Source organism: Vanessa atalanta, chromosome 21 (assembly GCF_905147765.1).
Source record: "Vanessa atalanta chromosome 21, ilVanAtal1.2, whole genome shotgun sequence".
Lineage (NCBI taxonomy): Eukaryota > Metazoa > Arthropoda > Insecta > Lepidoptera > Nymphalidae > Vanessa > Vanessa atalanta.
In genome coordinates, this window is record NC_061891.1 from 1,053,557 (window position 1) to 1,074,668 (window position 21,112).

The 21,112-nt window shown below is 32.8% G+C and overlaps 1 protein-coding gene across 9 annotated transcripts in view; it reads left to right on the forward strand.

The window, feature by feature from the left end:
* The window catches only part of LOC125072323 (protein Fe65 homolog), an 88,848-nt gene that overhangs the window by 54,017 nt on the left and 13,719 nt on the right, over positions 1-21,112 (forward strand). For all 9 annotated transcript variants that reach the window (XM_047682919.1, XM_047682920.1, XM_047682921.1 and 6 more), the window contains one exon: positions 3,354-3,495. In XM_047682919.1, the coding sequence (XP_047538875.1) occupies positions 3,354-3,495 (142 nt within the window). The remainder of the gene's footprint in view (positions 1-3,353; positions 3,496-21,112) is intronic.

Sequence of the window (21,112 nt, forward strand, 5' to 3'; positions counted from 1 at the left end):
TTATCTGTAAGAAATAATGTATGTATTATTAAAATAAATAATTACAAAAGCGAATATAAATGCGCTTCACTTGTAAACTTACGAAGTCGACTTGGAGACAAATTTGGAGGTCGATTTTAACCTACTTTTAATTATCGTATCGATGTGAAAGTTTACAAGTATATGTAGTTCGACAAGAACGCGATGATGGTGCCAGGAGTTGGTTAGTGTAATTCTTTAGTGATCACTAGCAAACCATTCGAGTTTTATTTACGAGTACGATTTTCGAGTAGTAGTTTTATCCTTCTTTTGTGATTACTAATACTAATAATTGATATTAAAGCATTTTTGTTTATTGTTTCCTATTTTTTAGTAACGAATGTTTAATTTTACCAGAAGATTCGGAAGATTTTAAGATATTGTTTACGCTTTTGTCGTTTCGGAATTCATACATGATTATCAGGTTACCTAAAACACTAAGATGTACAAAACAAATAGAATCATCGAAATATTATTTAAGATGTCTGTTTTCATATAATCACTTAATGTTACAATTTTGCCCGTCAAATTCAAACTCAAATTCCTTTATTCAATATAGAAGCATTATACTTACTTATTGATGGTCAAATTGAACACACCGGTTCGGAAAAAGGAACACCCTGACTTGAGAAGAACCGGCGAAAGAAACTCAGCGGGTCTGTTTTTTTTTTGTCAAATTAATTATATACATAATTGTATATGAATAGAAACAGCCAGGAGGCGATCGTTTCATTCCCAAGGTGCTATCAAACATAAACTCACTAATTGTATAGTAACCTTTCGCACACAAGCGTTCCTTAACAATTTTTTTAAATTTGGTAACAGAAGCATTTTGAACGCTTTCTGGGATCCTGTTGTAGAAGCGTATACATTGCCCCACAAAAGAGTTACTGACTCTATGCAGTCGAGTAACAGGAGTAACAAGATTGTATTTGTTTCTTGTACCAATGTTATAAGAATCACATTTTCTCATAAAAATATTAATATTTTTCCGTACATACAAAACATTACAGAATATATATTGAGAAGCAACAGTTAATATCCTAATTTCTTTAAATTTATACCTTAATGATTCCTTGGCTCCTAGGTTATAGATTGCACGAATAACCCTCTTCGTCTGGGTGGGTACCAACCATTCATTATATATTCTATCGTCAAGTAACAATAACAAGACACTAAGGACATAACATCTTAGTTCCTAGGTTAGTGGCATATTGGCGATGTAAGGAATGGTTAATTTTTCTTACAGTGCCATTGTCTATTTGCGGTGGTGACTACTTACTATCAGGTTACTCATTTCCTCGTCCGCCTACCTATATCATCATAAAAGGTATCGAAAAAATTTCGCACTGCACCAATATCTATGACAATTTACAATCTCCCCGCCCGAAAAACTATATGAAACAAAAAATATTTATGTTATTTGGTCGATACATCTGTAAAGTGGTATCCTTTGTAAATTCAAATAAAGGGTATGTATATACGTACTGATTTGTAAATTAATATGTTGGTGGATTTTAACATCAAATAAAAAATACTATCTAAAAATATATTTTTAAATAATAAAAATATATTTTTAGAGAGTATTTTTTATATGATGTTTTTATTTTTTCTATTCAAATAGGTTTTATATATATATAAAACCTATTTGAATAGAAAAAATTTCAAAGGACCATTCGACCTTGAAGTTAAACAGTCCCATACAAAAAAAACTACACTACGATATGCAGGAAACCTACAACATTCAAATAGGCTTTTTGACAATGAGACGTGTAGGCAGTCTGCCCGTAGGCTTATCGCCTTATTGCTTTATAGCCGGTTGTATAACGTTGCTATGAAATCGTTTATTTGGCTTCGGCGTCACATTACATGAAACCGAACAAGTGCTGGCACGTCGCGACTGAACTAATCAGACGCAAGGACAGACGGGAAATGAACATTGTAACGGTTTAACATAAATTCATCTTAAAAAAACATGGTTGCGTGTATAGTACGACACAATTTAGATGTAGCATCGGCAAAACTCGTAAAACCGATTACATCCGAATTAAGTGACTTCAAAATCATCAATCTTTACATATTTCTTATGCGATAATGATCTTTATGCAAATGTAATAATTTGTAATTTTTTTCTTTTTTGTTTTGGCTTTCATTTGTGCCAAGAGGTCACTTTCACACATTTCGCCAATGTCATTTGCGAATAATTTGTAATGTAATATAACCAAATACATTCGCCAAATTGACGATTGTTTATTTTTTTTTTAATTTGTCGATGCTACATTTAAATTGTGTCGTACTATACTGTACTGTGTATGTATGCGTGTGAGAAATTGTATATTTCTTAGGTGTTATTAAAAATAGTTTTTAATTGTGTGAAAATAATGTATTACAGTAAAATAATAATTACTTGCCTTGTAGACTTTCAGGCAGGCTACACGAATATTATAAATGCTAAAGGAACGCTGTCTGAGCCGATTTAGATGAAATTTGGTATGGATATAGTTTGAGTCCCGGGAAAAACATAAGCTATTTTTTTTTAATTCACCCCTCGAGGATTGTAAAGGTCCTCGGGTGGGTTAATGCGAGATGACGATTTGTGTACTATTGGTAAAGTTTTATAAATATTGCGCGAGCAAACTGAAAGTTAAGCTTGTATTATATAAATTTAATTATATTTTACTGAGTTAACTTTTTATATTGGATTTTAAAAAGGGTTCCCTATTGAGTTTATTGCTGGTTTTTCTCGATATAATCTACATACCAACTAGTGGTGCTGGTTTAATATTATTCTGTAAAATTACGATTCAAAAGTTCTTGATAAGTCTCCTTAAATCATGTATTAAAAATTTTAATTTAACACCCATGTTACTTATATCGCGAAAAGTGTTATTATTGAATATTTAATAAAATACAATTTCTAAATTACCTTTCATTATTTCTATATATCTTTAAGAATATTGAACACGTTTTAACTACTGTAGCATACACCAAAACTATTATATCAGAAGAAACTCGAAACTCACCGCAGAACACGACTGTGAAAATTCAAAATGACTATAATAATTATATTTATATAATACACGTATCAAAATAGCGTATTAATGAAATTTCGATATCAAAATTTCACGAGTGAGAAACGAAGTGAATAATATGTAATTACATATTTTATATGATTATTGAATGATCTGAATAGCTTGACGGGTTAGTCTTTAATAAATGTATAAAACTTATTAATAACGTATTGGAATTATTAATAATGACTCTGCATTATTAATAATACCAATAACGAACCGCTATAATCATTGTTATTTATAAAAAAAACATTTTGTCAACAGAGAATGGTCTACTCTCGTACGAGAATCCTAACTACCACTTGGACCCGGCGCGCCTCGAGTCCGCGATATACAGCGACCTCTACGACATGCACGACGACAAAGACATGCCTCTAGATTACGACAATTATCTCGACAATAGAAGGTGAGTAAATTATAATACTAAAGTTCATTCCACGAAACGAGCTCCCAATGGAAATTGCCCTGCTCTCATTGGCCAATGCGAGTGACCTTCATTGGCCAAATCATTTCTTAGGATTGTCTCACATGCCGGATTAGTCTCGCATAATTCTCATCGAACAATGAGGTGCGTGTATTTGTTCTCTAGGAGTTCAATTTTTGATCAATAGTCAAATGTCTTCAACGATAATATAAACTCGTATCAATATTTGTAGACAATGAAAAGTAACAACAGATGGACAGACAGGTGTGTTCACCGCGTAAAAATTATCAATTTTCATTTCATGGAGACGAGGCTTTATAAATCCTATTGTCGTAGTCGTAAAGAGTTTCGATTAACTAATTAATTATATTCGTGCGTGGTGGGTAAATCTAGTGCAATACACAATAAATATGGATCTCTGGTATCTTAGGTTAGGTGTTTCTACTATGGATAGATAAATGTGCTTTTGAGCTAAGCCGAGATGGCTCAGAGCCGAGAGGGCCCAATGGTGGCTCAGTGGTCTTAACCGATAATTTCGGGTTCAAATCCTGGCAAGCACCACTGAATTTTCATGTGCTTAATTTATGTTTATAATTCATCTCGTGCTCGACGGTGAAGGAAAACATCGTGAGGAAACCTGCATTTCAAATTCTGCCACATGTGTATTCCACCAACCCGCATTGGAGCAGCGTGGTTCAATATTCTCCAAAAACATTCGCCTTAAAGGAAGAGGAGGCCTTAGCCCAGCAGTGGGAAATTTACAAGCTGTTAATCTAAGCTAAAAGGCTTCGGGATTTCTGCACGAATCTAAATTAATTATAAATCGTATGTCAACCAGAGCAGCACACTAAAACAAAATAAGCGAGATTTAAATAAAACTATTAAAAACTGGAGTGTGAGTTTACTCGGGTTATGTTTCGTTAGTTACTAAAAATGTTTCTTTAAATAGAGAGAACGAATAATTAAATAACAAATGACGAACGATATAAGAAGTAACTTTTGTAAAAAGGACCGCAGAGCAATTACCCTTATGTTAAAAAACAAACGCCGTACCGTTGCACGGCAAACGGCGCCGCACCGTAGACATGGGTCCACGCCCTAAGACAGTGGGTTAAAAATTGATTTTATTACATGGTGTGATATTTTTATGTTTTATAAGAGCTAAAAAATATGATACAAAAAAGTTAAAAAAACTGAAATAATGCAGTGTTTACATTTCCGTCATATATAAATTTAACGATCAAGGAAGTTAAGCTACAAAAATGTTACCAAGTAAAGTGTTTCTTTAGTTTCATATAATTAACACGAGTGTGCCATTTTAAAAACGCAAATAATAAACAATGATCTTTATTATTTAATTCTAACAAAAAAAAACCCGGACATATTCGTTATGTTTTTCAATAGCACGTTAAATGGATTCGTTATTTTAGCTCATACTTTACCTTTTTTAATACATTATTCTTCTCTCAAGCGATACACAATACGACGTCACAATAAAGAGAAGATCATTGTTATTCTTATTTAAATCGCATTATACGCTCAATGACATTTTATATTGGTGGCAGGGCAGACAAGCCCGTCCGGGTACCACCTACTCATCATATTCTACCGCCCAAGTAGCAATACTAGTATTGACGTAACATATAATATGCTAATAGCAATGAATGTCAAACTGGACTAAACAAAATGGCCGGCCTGTGCGAATTTCAATAAGAATTTGACTCGTTCTTATAAAGGGCAGAGTTTTCGCAACTGTATGTACTACTAATAATGTTAAATATTGGACAACATCACCTACATTACTCTGATCCCAATGTAAGTAGCTAAAGCACTTGTGTTATGGAAATCAGGAGTAACGACGGTACCACAAACACCCAGACCCAAGACAACATAGAAAACTAACGAACTTTTTCTACATTTTTTTTTTTTGAATTGAAGCCGGGACCTCGATGGCGTACCCATGAATGAACCACATGAATACACACTACTCGACCACGGAGGTCGTTATGTAATGTGATGTTGTCTGTTTTTCACACAACGTTATTAAAAACAATGTAAGTACAAATAATTGAACACAGAAGTTTACCACTTGGTGGTGTCTTACCTGGGTATCGCCCACTTCTCTACTGAGCCAAGTTGTTACAGAAAGCTATAAGCCAGTGTAATTATAGATGGCTAAGCAGATCCTACGCTCAACAGCACATTAGGAATGTTAGTAATGGCTAATGCCGTTAACAAAACTATCGTCATGGATAGACTTTTCGTGATGGAGCTGTTTGTATTTGTCGAATTTCTTACATAATTTTCTTTGAAAAAAATACATAAATATGTAATTTTTTATGCATTAATTAGTTCCAAATTTGATATATCTTGGGATTATAGTTTGAATGCATGTTGATGGTCACACATTCGAGTCATTTTTGTATATATGTGTTCATAGACATCTGCCATCAGACTATTTTGTGTCATAAATATTGCTTAATATTTACTAAAAATAAATGGTTTGTTATGGAGTGCCTTTTTAATAAATATGTATTAAAACATATATCTAACCTAACCTTACAGTTATTCCCTTTGTATATAACTCATCATCAATCATGAGATGTTGGATCACTCTGCATCTTCTACCGAATTTTCCATGGGGAGTGTTCCGAGGAATTGTTTGGATTAATCCCGGCAGCTGAATTTCGCCTTCGGACATCTTGTCAAAATTCTAAATTTCACCCGCACCACTTAGATGTCCGTAATGGATTTACAACAGCGCGATTTTTAAGGCATTTTCTGCCTTGCACAACCACTCTGTGGAACCAGCTTTCGCCGGCGGTTTTTCCGAACCGATACGACTTGGGAACCTTTTATGAATCTCAAGAAAAGAGCTTACTTATTTCTTAAAGGCCGGCAACGCACCTGTAACCTCCCTGGTGTTACAGATGTCCATGGACGGTGGTAATCACTTTCCATCAGGTGAGCCTCCTGCTCGTTTGCCCCTTATAACATAAAAAAAAATCATGATGTCACAAGATAAAATTAAATATAAATCTTCGAAACGTATATTCTAGAGAAGAATCATCAAATTTTGTAGTTAAATAATTGAAAACATAGTGAATTCATCTATTTTATTCCAACGAAAATTGGAACAACTCTTCATGCTTCACTTGAACGTACTAGGATTCCATTCCACTATACTTCCAACACGGTTTCTAAAGGGATATTCTTCTTTTTCTATATATTCAACTCGTATGCCAACTCGAGTACACCAGCTCGTTAGTCATATAATTACGGAGTAATTATAAAAGGCCTATAAGAATAAAGCCTATACGTATTGTGGACGAGAGATTCTTCGTAATATTTACTTGGCACTGTGCCAGGGTCATCTCTTTTGTACCTCCCGCTTGATATGTATGCCAGTTAAAAACAACTCGTATATACGAAAAAGAAATGATTTTAAAAGCTTGTTGTAATTACTATATCTTAAGCAGAATTATTTGTGCATTGTAATTTTGTGTTTGAAAATTTTGTTAAACAAACAATGTATTGTGGATTTTATGTATGATTATGCTTAGTTTATAAAATTTAGATTCGTGATTTCGACAATCTTGCAAAGAATCAATGTTCTTAAAAATTGGTATTCCAAAGATTTGCCAAAATATTCTACTTAACTTCCCCTTCTATTGTGTTCGTAGCTATAAATGTAACCTTTTTGTACCCATATCCTTAATTTACATGTAATTTTTGAAGCTCATACATATATGTATTTACATAGAAAAAGCAAAGGTGATACGTAAATACTGACCTGAATTATGCTATCCGAAAACTGCTTTGAAATGCAAAATTCCCAGACTAAGCTGGACTCTAGCCAATGTGTCCAGACTTCCTGAAGGCAAGCCGAGTTAATCCTACCTAGAACGAGAAATCACAAAAGAAAATCCGAACAATTCCTCATGCAGATGGCCTGAAATGGATTCTTTTTCATTTTGAAAAAATGTTTTGTCGCAAAGTACTCTTCTCTACGAATCAACTATGCAATCCGTAGACATATTATTTCTTACAACTTCAAGTTAAATTTACAACGAATAGTGTAAAGTAAATTAACAGCATATTAATGTTCCACTGATGAGCAACGGCCTATTGTGCTTTTGAGAAGGTTTGGGGCTTATTTCTGTGCTTCTCAAATGTGGCATGATCGCATTCCAGAACATATTATAAGTTTTAAAATCGGTATACAAGTCTTGGTTCAAACCCTTTGGTTAAGACTAAATTGTTAGAACTAGAAGTTTTCCAGACTAAGTCAACCAACTCAGTCATGATGCACGTAATAATCTAGATTTTCCTTAGCATTTTAGGCAATGCCAACGAATATAATATATATAAAAGTAAGTTTGTTTGTCCTCCCATTATACCGCACCCCTCGATCGATCGTCTTGACGCAAACAGTTTCAGATATTTAACCGCATATGAGCACTTATCTCTATTGAAAGATATTATTTTTGACCTTCGAAACGTGCACCAATTGGAATTGTTTTTTATTAACAATTATTTTCCTCCTTCCTATTTCCTTTTACAATTACTATGAACCTCAATTGACATAATTAAATCATCATCATATAATAATATACCATCAGACTGTTGCCAATCTTTCAAATTCCGTTGTAAGTCACTTTTGTCTCAGCAATAAAAGTGATCAAACCTGTGATACTAAGATTTTATGTCTTACATTTTATGTAACTGATTGTACCGTCTTGCAGTTGCTTTGTTTTAGAACCTTCATATTTAACATCTTCTATTAATAAATGAAGGTCAATTGTTGAAACTGATTGTTAAATCGTTCGGGTGGGGAAAACGATTCAGTTGAAATTTTGCACTCTCGTTTTTGGACATGGATCAAAGAAAAAGCTAAAAGGCTTTATATTAAAGCACGGATAGCATAAGAATCTTCATAAAAACATTTATATTAATGGACAAACATAAAAAGAATAAAAACCTTGATTTTTTTTGACTACCAGCCTTTTTGGACGTATAAATTTTTCGTCTGATTCGGATTAATGATTTAGAAACGCATTGAGGACATAATCATACATACAAACATTTATTTTAATTTTTATAGAGGATTTAATTTTACACTTAAACTTAAAAATATGTTTAGCATGATTCATGAATGACCTAGAAAAACGTTCCAAGATCTCAGTTTTGGCAGCAATTTCGCAATTTATATTTTGATTCACGAATATTTTTTGTTTTAACATATTTTATATGAACTTGACCTTTTCAACTTTTTTCGCAATTGGATTGCGTTCTAAATCATCCGAACGCTTAATTTATTTTGATTGTAAATATCATGAATCGACAAAAAACTTTTTCGAAAAAAAAAACGAAGAGATGAAAAACTGGCTTACTAAATTCTTCTAATCTGTATCAGTGGAATTTTGCGTGAGTAACTTTTTTAATGACTTTTAAAATAATAACCTGACTTCTTCTAAAAATAAATGAGAATAGTAATGTTTGTTAATTTTTTTGTAGTTTTAATATAATCCAGTATGGAACGAGTATTTTGTTTTTTTTTTTTCTTTTCAAATTCTTTTAAATGGACTTTGGATGTATACACATGATTAATAAAGTCAAGGGTTAACGACATTACAACCTTGGCTTTTAGGAGGGTTGTTTTAAAATTTTTATGATTTAATGTTGATAGGAATCTGATTTTATGAATATATGTTGGTTTAAGTACATACGTACAAACTGAAAGTCAGTCTTCTACATAGTAGATTCAGACAACAAAGATTATAATTTTATTAACTTTCTGAATAAACTATCGACGGATAAAATGTAAATAAAAAAATACTTTATAGTGTATTTTTGAATAACAATTTAAGTAGACGGTTGTTTTATTCGCTCTTTGGAATATCCAAATATGAGTTTTAGTACTAAAATTCGGGGAGAAAAGACAAACAGTTCACTAAATTGTCTTGCAACACGTGAAACATATTGTATCGACTTTAGGGAAACATACATCATAGTATAATACACAAACGCTTAATACCAAAATAAGTTTCACATAAGCCAATATATACCAATATACAGTATATACGTATATATAGGTATTTATTTTACTTCGAGGACTGTTATATTCCCAGGAGACCGAAAAATCAGATCGCCATGTTTTTAAACGTCCAGGAAGGATGAAGCGAGTATAATTTATTATAAAATGTATTTATTTAATTAAATATTGCCCCCTGACATCCCATGATTCATTCATGACCTAAAAGAAATGCAAGTTTGAATCGTTGTGACGCACGAACATTCTGAACGAGTCCGTTCTCCGAATGCCGATTGTTTGAATAACTTAAAATGTTAAGTTCAGGGTTGCAGAGCAATTAGTGACTAACTTGAACAGTTTACATAAAATACAAAATTTTAAATGTTAAGATTTAAGTGCCGAGTCATAAAAAATATTTGGATTGAAGATTTACTTGTATTTCGATTTGAATGACGTAATCTTAATTACCAAGGTTGGTAGCACATAGTCATTGTAAAGGATGGCTAATGTTTCTTACAGTGGCAATGTCCACGGTGGTGACCACTTACCATAATGTGGCCTAATCGGCAGTCTAATTCCGTATGAAATAAATAAGTTGACGTCATTGCGGAGGTCAATAAATATTCTTAATACATTCCTTTCTCTTTCTAATGTAAATACGTACAAAACATTACGTAGGCATTAATATAGTTTAATTTATATATATACCAGAAGAATGGTTTTAGGAGAATAGAAAAACAATTCTTTTTTAACTTTCAAAAGCAATGTTCGATTTTATTCACCTATATTTGTTTAACAGTTTCACGGAATTTGACGTTTGCTAGCGTTGATATGGTGCCATTTAAGAATTATTCCGAGAAAATTAAATATTCCAAATAAGTTTAAAAATAAAATGTACTAAAAGTAGGTTTATTGATAATTTTAATTCTAATATTTTTAACGTGTGGCCCGCTTATTTTTTAACCCTTGGCCTAGTGTCGATATAAATGGATATAATATTAAAAGCTTATTCTTATCTAAGAAATAATATAAACGAACTTTAAATCTGTGCTGTATAATTTCTCCTGTGCGGGCTAGTCTCTGAGATTTTCCACCGCAGGCCAAATTTATACACAATTACGTAAAACTGAAGCCACACTTTTGCGATTTTTACTTTATTGTTATCTCGCTTAGTAACATAGATGAGGCCAAAGTCTTATCGATGACACTACACTGCTTCGCTTGGAGTGTGCTTCACTCGCTACCTGAATGACGGTCGCTATCACGCCTCTTACGTCTCACCAAGACCCTCTTACCGCGATAACATTGTCCATCGATGTGACACTTTTTAGTCCTTTTTTTCGGCAACATGCAAAATGATTTTTACGTAACTTTGGCAAAAATAATAATTAATAATATATTTTTATAAATTTAGATGATACTTAACGAATGCTATTTCGTTTAATAAATAATCAGCTAAGAAGACTTTTGAAACAGTAAATGAACTTTACCCAATTTTATGAATCCCACATTAAAAGAAGGGAGGTGTGGGAATTCTGGACTTGTAGCAGCAACCTACTAAAAACCAACGGTACCTTTATAGTGGGACGCCACGGTATCGCTTAGCCATGCATGACGCCCCCCTGGCCGGCCCGTCTAAGTGACCCTTGACTTCCGTATATGTATCAGATAATCTTAACTACGTGTCACGATTACGTTGAGGTATCTCATAAAAATAAATATATTTTCGCTAATAACATTTCCATGGTTAACATAGTTCTGTTGATCGGTAGGTGCGACATATTTATTTATACAAATATGCTATATGCAAATTTAAAACATTATGATAATATTATCGGACATCAGTGCTCTGTAATTGTTGTCTAAGTCACTTAGCTGTCAGAAAAGAGTTACTATGTCGCTTTTTATCTTATTTAGGTAGAATCTACATTCCGAAACGGTGAGAATACAAGAGCCTACTTGAATAAAGTATATTTTAATTTTGTTTGTTTAAAACAAAGTCGCTACCCGCCGTCTGGACACGTGGATCTTTTAAACTACGCAACGCATTTTAACGCAGTTAGCATCAATAAACACAGTGATTTAAGAGGAAGGTTTACATGTATAACACACGCATATTATGGTACCGGAAAGTCGGTAATTTCAACTTTTCTTACCTGAAAATCTTCAATCTAAAATTTGTTTATAGACCCTTATTGTACCTGTATAAAGCCGGGATGAGCAGCTAGTTATCTAATAAAAATAAAAACAGGAATCTCGAAAATATGAAGCCGTTCGATATAATTCTCGCAAAATTAACACCCGTATCATTATATCGTATGTACATCAATAGTTAGACAATGAAATATGTGTAATGTTAAGCCAAAATACACCGCAAAGCCGTTACGTGTCATACAATTCATAAAGGCCCTCAAGCGTGAATCGAGCTGATAACATTTTAAAGCAGGATACGTACGTATAAATAAGACCTCTGTTATTTTAAATTTTTTTTATTAATTATATGATCGTCAGTATTGGTTGTAGTTGTTTAAATACTATACCGAAATATTGAAACAATTATCTCCCGTTATCGGTCTCTTAGCTGGGCTTTAAATACGGTGGCATTTAATAAAAGTATTCCTAGATTTAAATCTCGGGCCGGGATCTTTATGAAAGGTTATTAGGTTTTCGTCGCGGAGTTGAAAACACGAAATGCTTGAAACCTCTTTTGCATTAATTTGGTTATATGGCGTTGTGCAAGCCAGTTTGGTTAGGTAGCACCCACTTATCAGATCACTAAACATATACACTTGGTGGTAAGGCTTCGTGAAAGCCCGTCTGGGTAGGTACCACCCACTCATCAGATATTCTACCGCCAAACAGCAGTACTCAGTATTGTTGTGTTCCAGTTTGAAGGGTGAGTGAGCCAGTGTAACTACAGGCACAGGGGACGTAACATCTTAGTTCCCAAGGTTGTTGGCGCATTGATGATGTAAGGAATGGTTAATATTTCTTACAATGCCACTGTCTATGGGCGGTGGTGACCACTTACCATCAGGTGGCCCATTTGCTCATCCGCCTGCCGATCTCATAAAAAAAAACTTAGTATTCTTGTTCTTATTGGACTGAACATCTTCGTTCCCACGGCGCATTGGCGACCGCTTACCTTTTTTAAAAAAGCAGCATACTAACTCGAAAAAAAAGAGGTTCACAACTGGCAAAGCCATCGAAGAACGCACACAAAGGAAAAATAATAAAAACGAATGTATAAACTCCTTTGTATTAAAGTCTGTGGAAATTCTAAAACAATTCGTTCGGTTCATTCAAAGTCGTGAATTATAACTGAGAATCTTTGTTCTTGGATGGCTCATATTTATTAAACTATACGAAGCATAAAGCGATCCTTAAACACGATGACCGCTCTCCCAACCAACCTCCATGCCAAATCACTTTAAGAAAATTGGTACTAACCAAAGCGTACATATATTAATAATTTATTTGAACGCAATAATGATTGATATTATATATAACATCATATAATCATTGTAATGATTAAATATCATTAAAACTAATGATTTTCACAATCAAAACACGTAAGTCAATTATAAATCACTCCAATGTTCACATAACACTATTGATTACTAATATAAATGTGAAAGTTAGTTTGTTTGTTGAAGATTCTATTTTTGAAGATTATATTACATGTATTTTGCAATCTCATATTGTAAATCTAAAGGCAGGTGGAGCGCGTCAAACGTTTTAGTGTAGCAACAAAAGCGAATACAAACGATCCGTAGTACAATCGCCAAAAGTGATGTCACTTTAATTATTAATTTGGTTCACTATAATGTTCCGCGCACCTGATTATTATGCGTCTTTTATAAACTGAGTTTGCAATTATATGTATATTTTCAAAATATATCGTTTATATGTCATAGTTGTCTGAAAACTCTCCTGTGGATAATTAACTAAAGTTTAGAGTTAGGAAAAGTACAGTGTTACATCATGACTCGTAAAGTCCTGTACTTGCTCTCAGTCACATCGACCTGCCCATCTGATTGTAGGTGCACTTGTGTATAATGGGATTAACGCAGTTATTACTTTGATATTTGCCGCTTTGGGCTTTCAGCTCGAAAGAGTTCGATGGTGTAGCTGGTAAAGGCTCCGGTTCGAAGTTGTATCAGTTGTATTTTTAAATGTGGCAACATCTAGCATTAATAAAACTGACGAACGGGACCTTCATATTATATCTTTACAAGTTTATACTAATAATAGAAAGAGGTAAAAATTGCTTGTTTGTATGGGTCGGTTATCTCCGGAACTAATGATTGGATCATTGAAAAAAAATGATAAAAAACTACATTGTTTCTGAGTGAGTTTATAAGTTATATTTATTTATAAATTATTTCTTGGTAGTAGGGCTTTGTGCAAGCTCGTCTGGGTAGGTACCATCCACTCATCATATAACCTCGAAACAGCAGTACTCAGTATTGTTGTGGTCCGGTTTGAAGGGTGTGTGAGCCAGTGTAAATACAGGCACAAGGGACATAACATCTTGGTTCCCGAGGTAGGTAGCGCATTGGTGATGTAAGGAATGGTTAATATTTCTTACAATGCCACTGTCTATGGGCGGTTGTGACCACTTACCATCAGGTGACCTACTTGCTCGTCCGTCTACCGATATCATAAATAGAAAATAACACGCATATAAACATACAGGTAAATATAATACCTCACTCTTTAAAGTCGGTAAAGAAAGCAGATTTACTACCGTTATTAATATTACACGATCAAACGTTTCATTGATCCCCTCGAGCGTAAAGCGCTTATAACAAAGCGTTGCAAGCGGCTGTTATCGAATAAGGTGTAAACTGATATTATATAAGTTAAAGATGAACTACTTGTATTTTTTATTTATTTATAAATTTAAAAATAATATCTAAATTATTATGTAACCTAATATTGATTTACTTGGGTTTTGTGCAAGCTAGTTGGGAGTACCGCCCATTTATCATATATTCTAAAGCTAAACACTAGTACTGTTGTGTTCCGATTTGAAAGGTAAGTGAGCCAGTGTATTGATATAAGGGGCAACATTAAAACTTTATTCCAAGTGATTTATAGTGGATCTATAGTTGATATTCCTTACAACTCCATGTTAAGCCACAAAAATACACTGCAATACTGTTACGTGTCAAATAATTCATCAAGCGTGAATCGAGCTGATAACATTTTAAAGGAGGATACGTATAAATAAGACCTCTGTCGTTTTATTATTTAGTTATATGAACGTCATTATTGGTTGTACTTTTCTAAGTATGAAAAAATTATCTCCCGTTATCGGTCTCTTTGCTGGACTCTAAATACGCCGGTGGTTAATAAGGGTCGAAGTCCAATGTCTTCAGCGGTGACATTTTACCATCAAGTGGCCCATTTGCCAGTCCGGTTTACTGGCTTACCTTTAGAAAAAAAAGGCATCAGACATTTATCATACAATATATTTAAAAAAAAATACTATTAGTGTAAATTCTATGAATCCCTTATAATGATGTTTTTGGGTCCAATGCAAGTTGCAGAAATACAAATTTTGCGTGTTCATAATATGTACAAATATAAAATATATGTAGGTACTAAGCTATTATAAAATATTTTTCGAATTGAAAATACAATAAAACCGATACGATCGATTAATCCTCGAAAGGTACTCCAACATAACGTAAAAAACGGTAACCAAAAATATCGTATGCAATTTTTACACCCATACTCCAACAATGGCGCCCATTACGTCACGGGTGCGGCGACCTGCGCACTGCGCAGTCGCAGTGCATCGATCGCCAGTGCACCGCCTCCAGACCGATGTGTTTGACGCAATACTATGGACTACCGGTGTTACGGAGATATGTATTCGTCTACTTGGTTAGGTTATTGAGGTAATACATTTAGTTTTTATTGCTTTAACACGAAAACAAAAAGTTTTTGCATTCTATCTAACAGATTTAAATCAATCAAAGATTATTTTATTAATTTACAAGTTCGAAATTCATTTATTTAATTTGATATTTGAACGACGTTGTCTATTATAATAATATTTCAAAGTAAAAAGACGATAAAAATATGCAACGTACATCGTTTTTTGGTAGCGTTTAAGTTGGCGGCCTATAAAACTGACGCTAAGCCCATTTAATGGCCCCAAGCATCCGGGCCGATGTATGGCCGCTGGTGCAGAATATAATGTTGCGACCGCATAACTTATAAGCTTATAGCGATTACAGAAACTCAAATAAGTATCATTTACTACGTATAAGTTTTTATTTAACGTTTCATAATACTACAATTTAAGTTAATACCATTTTTAGTATTGATTTTATATATTTTATTTTATAATAATTATTTATAATCGTGACTATTTTATTATTTGTACTTATGTATCCATTGTAATGGTGCGGTTAAAGTATTAGAAGTTTGATTAAAGCTATAAATCGCTAGTCGCTTTTAACTTGTACGAGGCTTATCTCAGTTTATTGCGTTACGTGACGATGCGCTGGAAACTAGATTCTTAAGCCTTTCAGCAAACTACAGGAAACTACTTCAATGCAGTATACTATCGTAACTAACGAAAAATATAGATTTATATAAAAGCGAGGTGAACATAAATAAGGCACTTGTAATACTTTTATCAATTATAATTAATTAATTGATGTTTTAAATTCTAATTAACAAGTTTATTTACTATATTTAATAATATCCTATAATTATAATTTAAATCACTATAAATTATAACTCGAAGTCATTTGTCGCGTCTGTCTGAACGCGCTGGACTTATAAAAAGTAATGAACGGTTTTTTGTACGGTTTTTACAAATGGATGGAGTGATTTATAAGGAAGGCGTGTATATAAATTGACTAAAATATAAAAAAAAATTGCTGCTATATGATGCTTTACCGCTAGAATTATGTGTTATGATATAAACGTTTTATGAACATCCTAGTAGTAGCTAGTTAAAGTATATATATATTGAAGGTTGTAGTGTCTGATTTGACAATCAATAAGTAAGTGTAATGCTATATTGAATACAGGAATTTGATTTGATTTGATTGGTTTTGAAGAATAATAATATAAGTTTTTATCCTATCACTTGCCTTTAAACATATATAATATTACCTGATATTTCTATGTACTGCTATTATTTGTTTTACTTTCTTGCTTTACAAATGGTTGATTGAATATTTTAAAATTCAATATCATAGCCTTTGTTAGTTTTGCCAACTATTTTACTAAAAAAATAATTATATTATTGATATTTATTGTACATCAAAATTATATTTAAACATTTAGAATAAATTATTGATAATTATCATCAAATTTTATTTAATCGCTCGTCGCTTGTAACTTGTCAGTGTCCTATTTACGATCCACGGTATAGAGTACGCGCTGAATCTCCTTTCAATGTTCCAGAACGTTCTTCAGAATTTTCTAACTATAGAGCGTTTTAGTCTCCATTGATACTTAAAATATAATCTTGTACATATTTATTAATGAATAGACTATCTAATTATAACGGTTAGAGTTCATAGAATTCAAATGATAAGTTAAATAGCATGGTAGCAATTAAAAATAAGTTTAATTAATTATGTTGATAAATAAAAATGAATGTTTTTTATGTATGTTTGTCCCTCAATATAAACGTTTTAAGTTGAGTTCGAAACGGAAACTAGCATATTTTGTAGAAAATAGTTATCCAGGTTATCGCTTTTACGTAAATTAATAATTGCACTTTGGTTTGTTGGTACCTATAATACCTACTTAGCTTCAATTACCAATTTTAGAAATATTTATATAAAATCTAGAAATTGAACAAAAGTTAGTACTTCTGTTTTTGTTAAAATTACTTGGTGTTAAGGCTTTGTACAAGATTATCCGGGTTCTACATTAATTATTCTACTTCTTAACTACCGCTAACACAAGTCAAATCAATAAAAGTTGGCGGATCATAGACCCGTTCTGAAACAGCTTGATGGAATATGCTCCAAATCTACTTAAGAAAAATGGGACTGTGCCCAAACATCATTAATGGTTATTGTTAACAAAGTAGGTAAAGTAACAGCCGGCCTATGTGCTGTGTGTTGTGCAAACACATAGTTTTATCCGAACATCCAGGATTCAACAAATTATTTCTAATACCGTCGAGCAATAATAATTTAAAAACTATTTAATTCATATTAACGATGTTTTCATTATAGCAACATATGAAGATTGCATTTCAAACCGTATTAAATAAAAATCGAATATAATATAAAATCAGATACGTGTTAAAAGTTTATCGCAATCAAAACGAGATTTACAACTCGCCGCCTCTTTAAACAAACTTCAAACTACCCTCAACTAGTGTAATGCCACGAGTTACGATCTCTCGTAAATTTTTATTAAAACTTGCACTGGTATTAAAAAATCCGGCTCGTTTGACATGCTAACATAATTGAGGGGAAACTTTTATCGAGAATATTTTAATTTTAAAACGATGTATTTAAATTGGGTTGGGTTATTTTATTTTTTAATTACTATGAGGTCAATATAGTTTTTCATTTTTATCGGCATATCTTTTAAACTGATGATCATCAGTTATCAACTGGATTATCGTTAGTCTTAAGCTTGTTTTCTAAACAGCGTTGCGTTATATATTTTTTGTGGCTTTTATTTGTGCCTGGAAGCCACAGATTATTTCGCCAATATCACGTGCGAGTATATTAAAGGCGAGGCGAGGCGAGTGTATTTTCAATTTGTCAGGATGTTATTGTACACACATGAGCGTTATATTCATATGCAAGTGTGTTTTTTCATTGTGAGATATTGAATGTTCGCAAAATCAAGCAATGAATCGAAAAAATATATATATACTTACTTATTGCCAAATCTCGTTAAAATATATTACAGATATACAATAAAAGTCTTTTGATTTTTTATTAATTACAATTAAACGACACCGTATAATTGTCATTCGCAATACCTACAGTTACTAAAACGAATTTATTCAAAAATAAATTTACTTCTAATATTTATACAACTATATGCAAACTATCTCAATTCCATAGAAGCATAGAAATACGATATAGGTATCTCGAGAGAAACATAAAAAAGAGCATGTAATTCAGAGTGTTCACGGTAATAGCCTAAATTTAAAGAGGCTGGCATTGCGATGCGCAGTTGCTTCAGCTCCTTATATAAAACAATATTATACATATATTCAATCAGGAAGGCGCGCCCCTCCACGTTAAATTTTATCGACTTGCATTAGTATGAGTGAGGCCTGTGCTTACAAAATGTCTTAGTGTGTGTTATACATAAATTCACACAGGAAGACGCGCCCCTCCGTACCTTAAATTTTATCGGCGTGCATTAGTGTGAGTTACGCTCGTGCTCACAATATGTCTTAGTGTGTGTGAGAAGAATATTGTAAGAATAAAGACGCCAAAAAACATACAATTTAGATTATATTTGCATACTTCTTACACGCGTTGGTAGTAGTTTTTTCAATAAGACATTACAAAAAGCACTCATTTATTAATATAGATTAAACCCGTCTTGATGAACCCTCTGCCCGAAAACACGTGTAAATAAAAAAAGTTTAATTGCAAAATACGTAAAACTTTACAATTTAATTTATAAAAGTGATGAAATTTTAAATAAGAAAGAACCTTTTCACTTCGAATGCGATATTAATGGTGTTTCTGAGGTTATTTTCAGAGAAGTTTAAATTGGGTTGCAAATTTATGTGACTGTTTACTTAACCCGAACTTACTGGCACTGCCGTTGCTACCGATAACTGTTTAAGTTACTTTACTGCGTGCCAGAGTATATTTGTTGTGAAACTATGTATAGCGTTTCTACGCTATTCACTTCTGTGAAGAATAATATGTTTGTTTTTCATTTTGAATGTTAACAAATTCGTATTGTAACAAGTAAGGAGTTGAAAACAAACTATAAATTGTTCTTAAAATATTTTGTATACGTTTGGGGAGACTTGGTACTTTTACTACATTTTTCCACAACGTAAAGAGGATAGTAACAGCCTGTCAATGCTCCCATGCTGGGCTAAGACCTTTGAGGAGAAGTTTTGGAGCTTCATCGACTATGCTGCTAAAATCGTTGTTGGTGGATACCTTTGGCACAATTTTATTAAAATTACTCACATGCCGGTTTCTTCGAGATATTTTTTCACCGCTGAGCACGAGATGAATTAGATCAGATTCACGCGTTCAAACCACTGGACCTTCTCGGCTATTATATATGTATATTAGAACGCCTGATACTACAAGTAATCAACTAAATCAAATTGTGTTATATACATATATCAATGACGCGTATTTGTCTGCGACATAATATGACTTTATAATTAAATATATATAACTCTGCATACTTTGCATAGCTCTATAGTAAATAACTCAATCGCACAGGTTAGACTAATTCAATAACCTGTGTGAAGGATATTCAGTTCTGTCCCCAAAAGTTCTTCTTTAACTGACTGACAGACGCATTGTCTCTATAATACGTAGACCAGAAACACCAATAAAAGATTTATACTGTCCTGTTAAAACGTATGAGAAATGAGTTCTTTTTGATTTCAAAAAGGAGTTTTTTTCACCAACTCCAATCAATCTTTCAGAGGAAACAGCGCTGGGTCATGCTAGGTCATGTTTCGTAGTTGTATGATAAAAAGTAACTTTAAATTATTTAATTAATTACCAAAACTTGTTCCGTATAGTTTAATAACTATACGTACTAATGAAATACAAAACCAAAGAGGAAATTATTTCAAAACTCAAGCCATAAATTAGACAGATCCAGACAGCCAATGGCGAAGTTTAATATCTATATTACGAAATGCAGCCACGAGTGCCCTCTGAAATGAAATCGGAACGTGAACGCAATCAGAAGCCAGTGGAAAATTGCCTGGAAATGAACATTGTAGAATATTATTGCGAGATATCTTCGGATGCACTTTGGTATTCTATCGTTGAGGATGAAATAATGTCATTATTGGTACCTTGGCGCTTGAACCGCACGCACGTAATTTATCTAAGAGCTTTATGTAATAACATAAAAAATGCAGTTTTGATTAGCGCAATATTTAGTTTATTATAAGATTTTATTTTCACTCTGACAATAAAGATGCAAGAGAGGTGATATACAGGGTAACTAACTAACAAAAAAAAAATTATTAAGATGAAGTTATAAAATTATATAAATATCACAAATATTTTTAACAGAGCTGATCAAAAAATTTGATTTTGGATACAGTTACAAAATATATAGATTTAATTTAAATTACATTGACGTCAATCAAGAAGCTATATGGTACAAAAAATGCACCCTTAGGCACCCTTTATTTTTATTCGTATCATCAATGATATAAATATAAGCATTCTTTTGACAGTGTTTATTCGAATTAACAACGAATAAAACATTTATTGAAAATATTTTTAACTATCTTAAGAAACATCGAACATACTGATTTTATCGCTTTTTAATTCGAATATTGATACAAAATTCACACAAAATCGCATTCTTATCGAAGGCATTGGCAAATCT